The sequence below is a fragment of the Bubalus kerabau genome, chromosome 6 (genome assembly GCF_029407905.1).
Source record: "Bubalus kerabau isolate K-KA32 ecotype Philippines breed swamp buffalo chromosome 6, PCC_UOA_SB_1v2, whole genome shotgun sequence".
NCBI lineage: Eukaryota > Metazoa > Chordata > Mammalia > Artiodactyla > Bovidae > Bubalus > Bubalus kerabau.
The window spans coordinates 118,201,669-118,214,448 of NC_073629.1; the positions used below are offsets into that span (position 1 = coordinate 118,201,669).

The 12,780-nt window shown below is 59.2% G+C and overlaps 1 protein-coding gene across 1 annotated transcript in view; it reads right to left on the minus strand.

Annotated features, from left to right (window-relative positions):
- Positions 1–12,780, minus strand: part of PER2 (period circadian regulator 2) — a 42,849-nt gene that overhangs the window by 12,923 nt on the left and 17,146 nt on the right. The window contains 14 exon segments of the mRNA XM_055586601.1: positions 1,911–2,074; positions 2,076–2,111; positions 2,113–2,158; positions 3,111–3,281; positions 4,025–4,149; positions 4,236–4,398; positions 5,106–5,190; positions 5,720–5,845; positions 6,388–6,496; positions 6,708–6,861; positions 7,433–7,539; positions 9,668–9,746; positions 10,044–10,186; positions 11,184–11,235. Coding sequence (XP_055442576.1) covers positions 1,911–2,074; positions 2,076–2,111; positions 2,113–2,158; positions 3,111–3,281; positions 4,025–4,149; positions 4,236–4,398; positions 5,106–5,190; positions 5,720–5,845; positions 6,388–6,496; positions 6,708–6,861; positions 7,433–7,539; positions 9,668–9,746; positions 10,044–10,186; positions 11,184–11,235 — 1,560 coding nt within the window.

A 12,780-nucleotide genomic window follows, 5' to 3' on the forward strand; every position in this document is an offset into this window, starting at 1 on the left:
AGACTCTTGAGAGTCCCTTGAACAGCAAGGAGATCCAACCGGTCCATCTTAAAGGAGATCAGTCCTGAGTGTTCATTGGAAGGACTGCTGCTGAAGCTGAAACTCCAATACTTTGGCCACCTGATGTGAAGAGCTGACTCATTTGAAAAGACCTTGATGCTGGGAACGATTGAAGGCAGGAGGAGAAGGGACGACAGAGAATGAGATGGATGGATGGCATCACTGACTCAATGGAGATGAGGTTGGGTAAACTCTGGGAGTTGGTGATGGACAGGGAGGCCTGGCGTGCTGCAGTTCATGGGGTCGCAAAGAGACATGACTGAGGGACTGAAATGAACTGAAAGGGAGAACAACTGATCTCATCTAACCTCATATCTCAACTTTACAAGCTTTTAAAAAGAGATGTTTTTAAGAGATCACTTTTAAGAAGAGATGTTTCCTGGTTCATCTGCCAAAGGAGCCTGGGTCCACGCCTCTGAAGTCAAAGGGCTGAAGGCACACAGGTGTTCCTCTGACACAAGACCTGCTTAGAGGGGTCACCCTCAGGAGGCTGCAGGGACTCAACCTGTGGTGTGGGGGACACAGGGCATGTCCCCCCACCTCCCCTGGGCACTGGCTGGGACTGAGGGTGCTGTGGGCCGGGGGCGGGGTCACACCGAGCCTGGTGGGTGGGGCACAAGCAGTGGGAGGGACCCCAGGAACCTCAGGTTTTCTTCTAATGTCACAGAGGATAACTCGGGGGCTCTGGCAGCGGGTGTGTGGGGACGTCCCCTGCCAGCTGTGCACATGCCAGAGCAGACGGGCTGGCCTGACGCTAATGGTCAAGTGGGTGGAGGTTCTGCCATCAGCCTGTCTGCCTCGCGTTCTTCCTGTAAGAGTCTATTTCCCGCTGTGACTAGGAGTTGTAGTGTTGGGCTCCGGGGGCACCACCCCCGGGTCTGGGCAGGGCTGCTGGGGACAGCTGGGCGGCAGGGCACTGCACAAGCTGCTGGGCCAACGGGGCTGGAGGGCGCTGGACTCTGCACCAAGCTGGCTGGGGGGCGGTGGGGGCCCTGGCTCCTGATTTCCACAGAGGTTCCCTGCGCGCCTTCAGTAACCCTGGGCCCAGGTAGGAAGGAGGAAAGAGAGCGGGAATGGCATAATCTTCAAGGGCAGGGGCAGCCTCTCACTCCTGGGACACCTGTCTCGGCACATCTGCCCAGAGGCCAGGGGAGCTGGGCCCTCGCAGTGTGGGCCCCTTGGGCTCATAGCTCTGATCCTTGTTTTGGGGCCTGGAGCCCAGGGGAGAGCTGGCATCTCCCACCAGCTTGGCCCTGACCACAGGGCCCAGGAAGGCGGTTGGGGGTTGGGAGCCCGGCTCCTGGACCAGATGAGGGGCGAGGAAGCCAGCCTGCTTCACCGCAGCCCCGTGTTGGCTCTTCACACCGCCGCGCTCTGTCTGCCCTGGAGTCTACACCCCAGTGGCAAGGCCAACCCGCAGGAGGGTGTGCGTTCTGGGGAGAAAGGGCGCCTTTCTTCCTGCAGCATCATCTGGGATCCCTGCTTCCTTAGGAGCCTGACGTCAGATGCTCCTTCCCTGGGTGGTGAATTCGCCCACCTGGTTCTCTGAGGGGAGGGAAGGGGGCTGGGTCACCCAGGCAGAGAATGCCTGGCAAGGCAGGAGGGCAGTCACGTGGCCCCGTGCTCCACAGCGGGTGAGCTGGGCCTGCCACCACTGTTGATAGCTCGGTTCCCTGGGGAACGCAGGTGACGTCCCCAAGAGTGTCACTGCTCAAGCTAACAGCATCTTACAAACGCATGTGTCCTGAACAGGGGGCGCTCACCATCTGAAAGCAGCATGGGCTGCATTAAGAACTAAGTTAAAAACAACAACAAAGCAGCCCACTTTTCGTTCAGACATCACCACTTACTTCTGTTGCTCAGGTGCCCTTGGCCTTTCTTGCGGATAATGATGGCAGCGAGACTGGAAAACGTGGGAGTTTCCTGATTTCCCCGAAACCGCAGCAGGAAGCTCTGTTCCTCCTTCTGGGTGTGGGCGGCCAGCACCTCCTTGGTGAGGCCCAGCTTCCGGAAGCTCCTGGCTGAGGCCGCAGGCAGCGCGGGGCCCGCGGGCACTCCAGAGACTCGGGCCCGCTTGCAGCAGCATCTCCCAGCGGCTCTGGAACAGCGGACGTGGTGCTCTCATCCACAGGGGCCCTGCTGCCCGAGGACAGCTGGAGAAAACGCGCACCGCTCCCACAAAGGACAGAGTCTCCCACAGAAGACTCCACACACGCCCACAGCAGGGGCTGACGTTCGAGACGCGTCTGCTCAGCTTTCTGAGAAAGCTACCAAGCAAAGGCAACAAGCGGGGACACGCAGCCGCGTCACGTGGGGGCTCCGGAATCCGCCCTCTAACTGATCCGTCCTCTAACCTGGGGGCACCTGGGGTTTCAGCCTATGACGCTGAAGACACTCCAGGCTGTCTTGGCTTTCAGAGCACAGGACATGCCGGCCCTGTCCTGGCCTAGGACCGTGGGCCCAACAGTGTGGTCAGCAGAACCGCGGGGGCAGGCAGGATGGGGCTGTGGGTCTGCGGGCCATCCTGAGGGGGGCCGGCACTGACCCTCTGACGTGGACTCTCCCCTCATCACACCCTTCTTCCAAGGAAAGAACAAGTTCAGGCTGGTTCTCCTCTAGGTGTCTGAAGGGCAGCTCAGCGTGTCGCCCTTGGCTGTCCTGTTTTGGCTCCTGTCCTCCAACAGGGGAAGGCCAGGCTCGCCACCCCACACATGGCCGTCGAGAGGTCGGGGGGCCTCGTCCCTGGGGTTCTCTTGGCACCAAGCAAGGGGGAGTCCTGGCATCCCTGCTCGGTCCCAGGAAGCCCCTCCGTGTTGACACCTGAGTGGTCACCTGTCCCGGGGGAGCCGGAGTGTGGCGGGGGCGGGGGCAAGCGTCACCACCTCACCCTACACGGCACGTGCCTGGACTTCCTGGACAGCCCCTTACTGGGCTACGTGGGTGTTCTGCACTCAGATACGCTTAGAGAGGATCCGGACGGGTGGCAACACCCCGAATCTCTACTGTGAGAGTCCGACCGCTCCCGCCGCCGCCCAGGACGGCGCGCGTACCGGGCTCGGGCGGCGGCTTCCTGTCGCCCACGTGGACGGTGGTGCTGCTGTAGCTGCAGCGGCTGCTGGGGGACGCCGGCTCTCGCTCTCCACCTCGCCGGGCAGCGCCGGCCACGGCAGTGCGTGCGCTCACATCCGTGCGGCTCCTCACTGCGCAGGGCGAAGCTGCCTCTTTACAGGAGGAAAAAGGAAGCAGACACAAAACCGCGATAAAGGTGAGCTGCTGGGAGAAGAAGCACGGAGGCCGGCTGAGGGGGCACTCCAGGACCCGGGGGCTCAAGTCTGCACTCGCCCTGCCAGGGGATGCCGTGTCCTCAGGGGACGGCAGAGAAGAGGAGACTCTGAATGGGGACGATGGCACCCTGATACCCCGCGTCCTCCGGGAGGAGCCAGGCGCCTGGGCTCGGGGCCTCTGGCAGGGGCCTGTGGGGAGCTGCCCCCAGCGGCCAGGGCCCCTCTGCTGGCAGGCGAGCAGCTGGGCTCCCTCCGTGGGCTAGGGTAAGCTCCACCAGTCGCCCAGGCTTCCGTCAACCGTGGAGACCCTGCCTGTGGTCCTGGTGAGGACCACTGGCGATAACCCACATCCAATCTCCTCTGACTCCTGGGGCCGCTGACATTCAGGACCAGTCCTCCTCTGAGCGTCACGGAAATGGGCCCGCCCGATAACCCCCTGGCTTCCGGCAGCCCCGGGGGATCCTGTCCTCTAAGTCCAGAACCACCTCTACCTCCAGCTGGTAAGAAGGTTCTGAGCCATTTTGGTTATTTAAATCAACAGCTGACACCCCCACACGTGTCCCTGATGCCGCTCAGAACCCACAGTGGGAGGGAAGAAGAGGCCCCGGCTCTCAGATAAGGCCTGGTCCTGAGAGAGGGGATAAGTGGCCAGGCGGTCACAGCTCAAGCAGACGCAGTACCTGTGGCGTGTGGCCCAGGGCCCGCGAGGGCCTGGCGTTTGTCGCTGGCCTGGGGCGCGGGGAGGCTCGCAGGGAACTCACACTTCCTCTTCAGGGTGGCCGCCTCGCTGCAGCTCTCCAGGTACCTGCGGGCAGGTCAGAAAGGGCTTCATGTAACCGAGAGCCCGACTGCGGGTGCCGCTGGCGGGGAGGGAGGCCAGAAGGGCCGCACCTGATGACACTGTCCAGGCAGCTGATCTGCTGGTAGGAGCCGGCCGGCGGGTCCCTGCAGGCCAGCTCCTCGGGAGGCGTGGCCTCGGGCAGGCTGGCCCCAGAGCTGTCCTTCTCCACAGCCGCAGCAGCTTTCATCGGAGTCGGGGAACCGCTCTGCATTTCTGGAGCAACGACAACATCGTTCTTTCCGTTAATATCTGTTTCCCCCAGTGCCCACTGTAAGGTTACAGAGCATTTTAATTCTACTGAAACATAAGGCCAGGGCTCAGCATGTGCCTCACAGATGCAGAGACCCCGGGGCCAGCCTGGGAGTCAGGCCAACCCGCCGGGCCAGCGGACGGAGCTCTCTCGTCCCCGCTCGGTCTGGGCTGTCCACAGGTTCAGGGACTCAGCAGCGGGAAAGGCCAGTTCCTACTTGAACCCCTGAAGATCACATGAGCTTTGTGGTCCATCAACATTCCCGGCCTTGGAAGGGCCGGTCTCTTCCAATGTGACTTGCCACGTGGTAAGCGGGATCCGGCCGGGAGCAGAGCCGGCACCCCCGCCTCAGGCAGCGGGGCTGGACCGTCCACGGGACAGCTGGCAGCCCCCGGACAAGCGTCTGCTCACGTGACTCAGGGCCACTCTGCAGAGCGGGACCACGGGGTCGTGGGGCAAAGGCCCAGCTGGCCACACCTCGAGGGCCTCCAGGGGCAGGGCCCCCTGGACAGGGGCTGTGGTGTGGACCCCAGGCCGAGCCCTGTGTCAGCACGGAAGCGAACAGCCCAACTTGAAGCGGAAATTCCCTGCGTTCAGAGTTCGAGTCACACCCGCCTCCCCGTCTCACCACACTGAAGCCTTGCTAAGGAAATGCTGGATCATTTGGTACCTGAAGCAGGCTTGCTCTTTTGTTCTCCAGATTCATCAGGGTAATGACTTTTGCTTTTGGCCTTGTTACCATTTTTAGAAGTTTCCTTGAAGAAAAACAAAAACAAATGAACACATTATTCACCCAGGAGACCCTGCAACCTGTGCCCTACAGGCTGAGAAAGAGAAAAGCCCAACCAACCCCAGCAACAGAGAAGCAAGTTCTATACAAGATCTGAGACCCAAACAAAGCAGATTTTACGATTCCGAAGAATTATAAGAAATAAAGTGAACGTTAGGCTACACTTTCTTCTTTCTAACCCTAATCCTTCGATTTGATCTTCACTTTTGTCTGAACATTAGTCTACTCTTTCTTCTTTCTAACCCTAATCCTACAGTTTGATCTTCACTTTTGTCTGGTTTGCCTGCTTTAACTAGTTCTCACCCAAACCTGTAGCCGCAGCTTGCAGCTGCTCCCACCCTTTCAAGGCTAGAGGGTGAGTCCCAGGTGAGCCAAGTTTAGAGCAGCCAGAAGCAGCTGAGGTCAGACAGGCTTGGCCCCAGAGAGGACTGGTCTCAGAGCGCACAGTCACCCGCGTCACAGGTGATGGGCAGAGGGGGGCCGCGGGCACGTACGGCTCTCCTCCGGCGGGGGTCCTCCTGGCCCGTGCTGTCGCTGGAGGAGGCCTGGCTCATGAGATGCTCATGGGACCCGTTGCTGCCCAGGCTCCCGTAGCCGCTGGAGCCGCTGTGGGGCACGGGCTGCGGAGACAGTGGCCGGAGGAGTCTCAGAGAGGCCAAGACCTGCTCTGCGGGGGTGGCCCTCGGTGGGCATCAGGTGGGGCCGGGCTTGGACCCAGGGTCGGGAGGTGGTGGGCTCCCCGCTTCCAGCCATGGGGCCAGGCTTGGATCCCAGTCCCCAGGGAATCCATGGCTACGGGGTTCAGAGACAAAACAAGGTGCCTGACAGTATCCCCAGCCCCTGGGAACCGAGAAGCAGGAAGTCGTTCCCCCGGGCCCATGTGCTCACAGGAATTCTTCCTGAGGGCTGTGTCCCTAAGGACGGGAGGCTTCTCCAGTCCCCTGGGGCTAGCTCGGCTTCCAGAGCTGGAGGGACGCCCCCACCCGCCCCCATCCTCGGGGACCACACCCTCCAGCCGCTGGCCCAGGGCTGCGAGTTGTGGACACCAGCAGGAGGGTGCAGGGTGGTGCTGGAAACAGGAAACGGGCCTGGGGAGTGGGGGCAGACCCCGGGCTGGGGGCGGCTCCGGGCTGTCTAGGGGGGCGGGGGGCAGCGCACGCACCTGCAGCAGCAGCCGGTGGATCTGCTCTGTGAGCTCCTGGACACCAGGCTGCGGGGCCTTCTCCTCCAGGCCCGGCGGGGCAGAGAACACGTCCTCGTTCAGAGGCCCCCTGTAGGGTTTCCATTAGTCTCCGTGAGTTGGGCCCCTGCCTCTGCTTCCCTGCAGACCCCCTGGGCTGCCATCTGCCCGCTCCCCACTCCCTCCTCCCACTCCCAGTCCACCTGGGGGAGGCCCCACCCCCTGGGGGGCGGGTGCGTGGTGGGAGGTGGCCTGGGTCGGCCCCTCCCAGCTCCCCCAGCCCCGGCCCTGGGGGCACTCACAGCCTCACTCTGTGCCTCCCAATGATGAAGGAGATCTTCCTGCTCCAGGGATTGATGAAGCTGGACCAGCTGGTGTCCAGCGTGATGTACTCCCCGTTTCGGGCACGGAACCGGAGAGGGGAGTAGTCGAAGGGCTGCCCCCCGGACTGCACAACTACGAGAGGGAGAAGAGAGTTCGGGATGTGAACAGATGCAGCTGGTGCTTGCGGTACAAGACACGTGGAGACGCACTTAATTTTGGAATCATTTGAAAACTCCAGAGACACCAATACCTCTTGAAAGCCACCGCTTTGAATCTTCTGTTTTGCTTTAGGCTGCACATAGGGCTGCCTGCAGCAGTGTCCTCGTGGATTTTAGGACACACGCCCCTGCGAGCCTCACTGGTCTTTCCTCAGCAGGATACTCAGTGTCGCCTGTGTCTGTGGGCTTGTAGGACCTGGGTGGTCCACTCCCCTGGCTTGGGCTGACCACCCTACTCTCCCACCCGCCACCAGCTGAGCCGTCTCCCCTCTTCCTGCCTGCTGGTGCAGCCAACAGTCAAAACGGGACCCTGAGGACTCAAGCGGTGGGCTACTCTCAACCGCTAGGACTCAGGCAGGCGGTGGGACAGCCCTCACCTGCAGCCCCCCAGACCGGTCCTGGTGGGTGCTGACCTTGTGAAGACACCCCCAGACTGCACTAGCTTTGCCTGTGCCCCCCGGAAGGACTGTGAGGAGGGGACCTACTCTTCTTGTGGATGGCGAGCATCAGGGGCCTGTCGCTGGGGTGCAGCTGCACGAGCACGGGTGTCTCGATCAGGTCCTGGGGCAGGTAGCCCAGGAGAGGGACAGCCCTGCAAGGCAAGCAACACGGCCGCGCTCAGGATGCCGGCCAGAACACGGCCTCCAGGAGCGGCGGCCGGTCCATCATCTCCAGGAACGAGGCCGGCTCCCAACTCCCTGAAGACCAAATCTGGGTACCAGTGCTGATGAGGCAACAGTCAGGCTTTTCATTAATTAGCAAACCAAGGATGGAGCATCGCTGAGGGTCTGAGACCAGAAGCCAGGCCCTACAGGGCCCGGCCCATCACAAGCTCAGTGCTTAGACCTGAGGCTGACTTCCTGAAAGAATCGATCATGATGACGTTTTTGTTTTCTTCTAAGAGCTTTTCCTTTTAGGGTGTCCTGAGTTTGGCCAGACATGGCCTGACACAGAATTTCTAAAGCAAGTTTGCCTGGACCAGGGCAGCCCTGCCCGTGGGCATCTCCCCAGCTCCAGGCGTCCTCCTCCTGCCCTACCTGTGGCCACCGTGTCTGGTCCCCAGGAGCCGCCGTCGCCGGCTGGGACCCTGCCCTGTGCCCATCAGGTCTTCCCTGGGTGCAGCTGTTTTGCTTTCTGGGCAACGTTTTACACTGGACTGTAGTCCCTCCTTCTGCCTCTGTGAGTCCCATCCCCTCGAGTGTCCCGCCCCCTCTTGAGTCCAGCACCCTCTGGTGGCTCAGCTCCTGTTCCGAGTGGAATGTCTCCCTTCTCAGTCTCCCTTCTCAGCAGGCCGGTCTCCCTTGCATCCCAGCAGCTGTTTCTCAAGCTGACTTCTGCTCACATGGAGCAGCTTGTTCTTTCCTTAGAGCAAAGCCTCCCTGTTCTGTGTGGGGAGAACTTCCTCAAGGGAGTTCTTTGATTTCCTCCTCCTTGCCTGGGGCACGTTCTGAGCCTGGTATTTTCCTTTGGACAGGATGTACAGCAGGTCCTGGTCAAGGCCTAGCCAGAAGGGGAGGAGGAGAAAGCAGAGGAGGAGGGGAAAGGAGCGCTGGCCGGCCTGGGCTCCGTAGGCTGGACTGTCCGCTGGGCTTACTGAGCCAGGGTCTGCAGCCTCTTGGCCCACAGTGACCATCTCACCAGGCCTCCTGCACACAAATGACTGGACGCCTGGGGCAGCTGCAGGCAGGAGTGCTTAGGCTTTCGGAGGAATAAAAACTATCCTGGGCTTGTTTCACAAATGCAGCTCCCAGGCCCCAACCTCTAGGATCCTGTCCCCCAGGGCCAGATGGGGCCTGGAACCTGCACCTCGAAGCTGCAGGTGGCTGGTCATGCACACCTGAGCAGCCTGGGGCTGGGGAGGCTGATGGGCCTGGCTGCCAGAGAGCAGGCAGTGGGGGGTGGGGGGGTGGGCCTGACCCTGCACAGACACCCTGCAGAAAGCCAAGCGAGCTCCCTGTGGGTCTTCCCAGGAGACTTCTCCCAGAGCCCTGCTGGCAGCAGCAGCAGCAGTCTTTGTGTCTTCATGCCCGTGCCTGGGAGCTGAGGAAGTCACACAGGGACCCTGAGCCACGCCCGTGAACCCAGAGCCCTCAGAACGGTCGGTGCTCCCGACCCCAGCAGGGCCATGGGCACCGACTACAGCACCCTGGGTGGAGGACCCAGGCGGGGAGTGCGGGAGGGCTCTGGGCAGAGGTACGGTGGTGGCCGCTCCCCGCAGCGGCCCGTAGCAGGCAGGCTGGAGATGCACCTCTGCTGGGGCCCTGCCAAGGTGCCTTCAGCTTCAGTCCTGGCATTGGCTGCACCAGCCCTGAGGTGTGCGCCCGATTTCTGAACCAGGTTTAAACAAGGGTATGAAGACAGGCTCAACTAGAATGATGACCAGCTCCCCAGCATGTCTCATCTATGTAGCATCCATATCTTAGGAGGTTTTAGTGTGATTCCATAATTTCATTGTCTATGTATAGTTGAGTGTTTTCATTGATTATTACACGTAACGTGCAGCCTGAGCTTTAGCTAAATAGCTTCAACATCAAAATCACGAAAATTCATTGAGCTTTATTTAGTTATTAAGTAACTGCCAAGACAGTGATGAGACAGAAACTATCTGGGGCGGGGAACCTGCTGCTGTGAAGGGCACTCACTGACTCCAAGGCCAGGGGAGCGGGAGGGGAGAGCTGGCTGGGGGCGGGGGTGAGGGGGACCGGTGCTGCCTGGCTTACCTTTGGTCCACGTCCTGGAACAGACAATTTGGCGAATGTGTGGTCGTAAAAATTCTCTTTTCAGGAGGGATTCTAGGGGCTGAAAGAAAAGAATTTTGCACAGACTTCTGATTCGAATGTGGTTATATTAGAACATAATTTGTGGCCGGGGAAGGGGAGGGCACCCACAGTCCAGTGAGTGACGTGGGACCCAGAGCCTCTGGCTGACAGGGGAGGGGGTGTGGAGGGGCTACAGTGAGACAGGTGGGTGGCGACCAAGTCTGGAGGGGGACGGGACTCTGCCTGAGGCTGGGAGAGGCGGGGGCTGGGAGCTCGCCTTACAGACAGGGATCTGAGCCTCAGGCGGAAGCCGGGGAGCAGGCTGGCCCCGCCTTACCTCCGTAGCCCGAGTGCACTCTCTCTGCCAGCAGCACGCAGCACAGCTGGCTCTCGGCGCCCTGCCGCTCGCGCACCTGGGCCAGGTAGGGCGTCATGCGGAACGGGTGGTAGTGGATCTTGCTCTCGTGGTTTTTGCCGACGCTGCAGAGGAGGGCAGGAGGAGAGGCCGGGGATTAGGGCAGAAGGACTCGTCCTCTGTTGCTGGTTACCTCTCCCCCGACAGCGGCTGCTGTGTCTCAGCGGTCCTCTACTTATTGCACAGATGTCCATGGAGCTGAGCCGGGCCCCTCACCCAGGCCGAGTCAGGCACGCTCCCTTGGTCTCTGATCTGTGCCTCCAGCCTGCAAGAGGGTCTGCGACCCGGCACCCTGCTCCTCTGTCCTTGCGCTCAGATGTCTGGGGACAGTGAGGGGACCATCAGACAGCCACTGGCCTGAGCAATGGGAGCACTCAGGGGCCCTTCTCTGGGGCAGTTTGCATTTTAACTGGGGGAAGGGCTGCTGCTCCAGTGCGGGGGGTCCTAGCCCCAAATCCTGAGGGTACCCAACTCTGGCTGGGGTCACTCCTGACACTGCAGCCGGATGTTCAACAGGTCTCTTGATTCAGGACCACAGACCTGTGGGCTTTCCCTGAGAAAACACACTCAGACCAAAGGCTACGCAAGCTTCTGGAGTCCTCACAGAACCTGGGGTTCATGTCTTTCCGAAGGGGGGGAGCTGGCCAATTTCCCAGGTGACGGACTATAAGTCTGGGCTGCCCAGGCTGACGTTCTTCACGAGGAGCAGGTCAGTCACCCGACTGTTGACCCATCTCTCCTAACTCCCCAGGCACATTTAAAATGCGGCTCGGGGCTTCCCTGGCAAGCCAGTGATTAGGACTTAGTGCTCGCACTGCCCGAGCCCAGGCTCGATCCCTGGGCGGGGAACTGAGGTCGCGCAAGCTGAGCAGCACGACCAAAAATGAAACAAAACAGAACGGCTTGGCCTATGGAAACGTGTCTTCACGCGGACTTTTCAGGACATGCGTGCCATGCAGCAGAGGTGCCCCTGCTGAGCCTCCACCCCAGAGAATGGGGCCTGGGCAGGCGGCGGGGCAAGGGCACTCCCGCACCTTCCCCACCTTCAGGAGCTGGGCTCACCTGACTCGGCAGAAGAAAGACTTCTCCTCCATGCATTCTTGAGAAAAAGAGTCTGAAAGAGAAAGTCCCCGTCACTCCGCCCATCACGTGGCCGACCCCGGAAGGTACTTTTATTTCCCAGGGATGAGGCTGCAGCAGGAGAACTGAAAGTCAGGGCGCAGAGCAGGTTTACCTGCCACCGAGCAGTCCTGACCGAGCTGAGGTCCAGTTCACAGGCGAGCACTCCCGGAACCATGCCATGCTACCAGCACGGCCACAAACAGACCAGCTAACGACAGATCTAGCTTTGGGAGGTGTACCCGCTCGTGGGCAACGTGTTTACAAATAAACACCCAAGTATCTCAACCCAAGCATTTTTGGGGGGACTGCTGTTCTTGAGGTGCTAAGTCCAGTTGCAACTCCATGAACTGCAGCACGCCAGGCTTCCCTGTCCATCACCATCTCCCAAAGCTTGCTCAAACTCACATCCATTGAGTCAGTGATGCCATCCAAGCATCTCATCCTCTGTAGTCCCCTTCTCCTCCCACCTTCAATCCTTCCCAGCATCAGGGTCTTTTCCAATGAGTCAGTTCTTCACATCAGGTGGCCAAAGTATTGGAGCTTCAGCATCAGTCCTTCCAAAGAATATTCAGGACTGATTTCCTTTAGGATTGACTGGTTTGATCTTCATGCAGTCTAAGGGACTCTCAAGAGTCTTCTACAGCATTACGAAAACATCAATTCTTTGGTGCTCAGCTTTCTTTATGGTCCAACTCTCACATCTGTGCATGATTACTGGAAAACCATAGCTTTGACTACATGGACCTTTGTTGGCAAAGCAACGACTCTGCCTTTTATCGCCCTGTCTAGGCTTGTCACAGCTTTTCTTCCAAGGAGCAAGTGTCTTTCGATTTCATGGCTGCTGTCACCATCTGAAGTGATACTGGAGCTCAGGAAAACAAGTCCGTCGCTGTTTCCATTGTTTCCCCATCTATTTGCCATGAAAGGATGGGACCAGATGCATGATTTTAGTTTTCTGAATGTTGAGTTTTAAGCCAGGCTTTTCACTCTCCTCTTTCACCTTCATCAAGAGGCTCTTTAGTTCCTCTTCACTTTCTGCCATAAGGGTGGTGTCATCTGCATATCTGAGGTTATTGATATTTCTCCAACAATCTTAATTCCAGCTTGTGCTTCATCCCGTCTGGCATTTCACAAGATGTACTCTGCATAGAAGTTAAATAAGCAGGGTGACAATATACAGCCTTGACGGACTCCTTTCCCAATGTGGAACCCGTCCATTGTTCCATGACTGGTTCTGTCACTTCTTGCCCTACATACACGTTTCTCCTGAGGCGGGTAAGGTGGTCTGGAATTCCCTTCTCTTGAAGACTTTTCTACAGTCTGTTGTGACAAAGGCGTCAGTGTAGTCAGTAAAGCAGATGTTCCAGAGGGTTCTGGAACTCTCTTGCTTTACCTGTGATCCAACGGATGCTGGCAATTTCATCTCTGGTTTCTCTGCCTTTTCTAAATCCAGCTTGAACATCTATAAGTCATCAGTTCACATACTTTTGAAGCCTCGCTTGAAGTATTTTGAACATTACCTTGCTAGTATACGAAA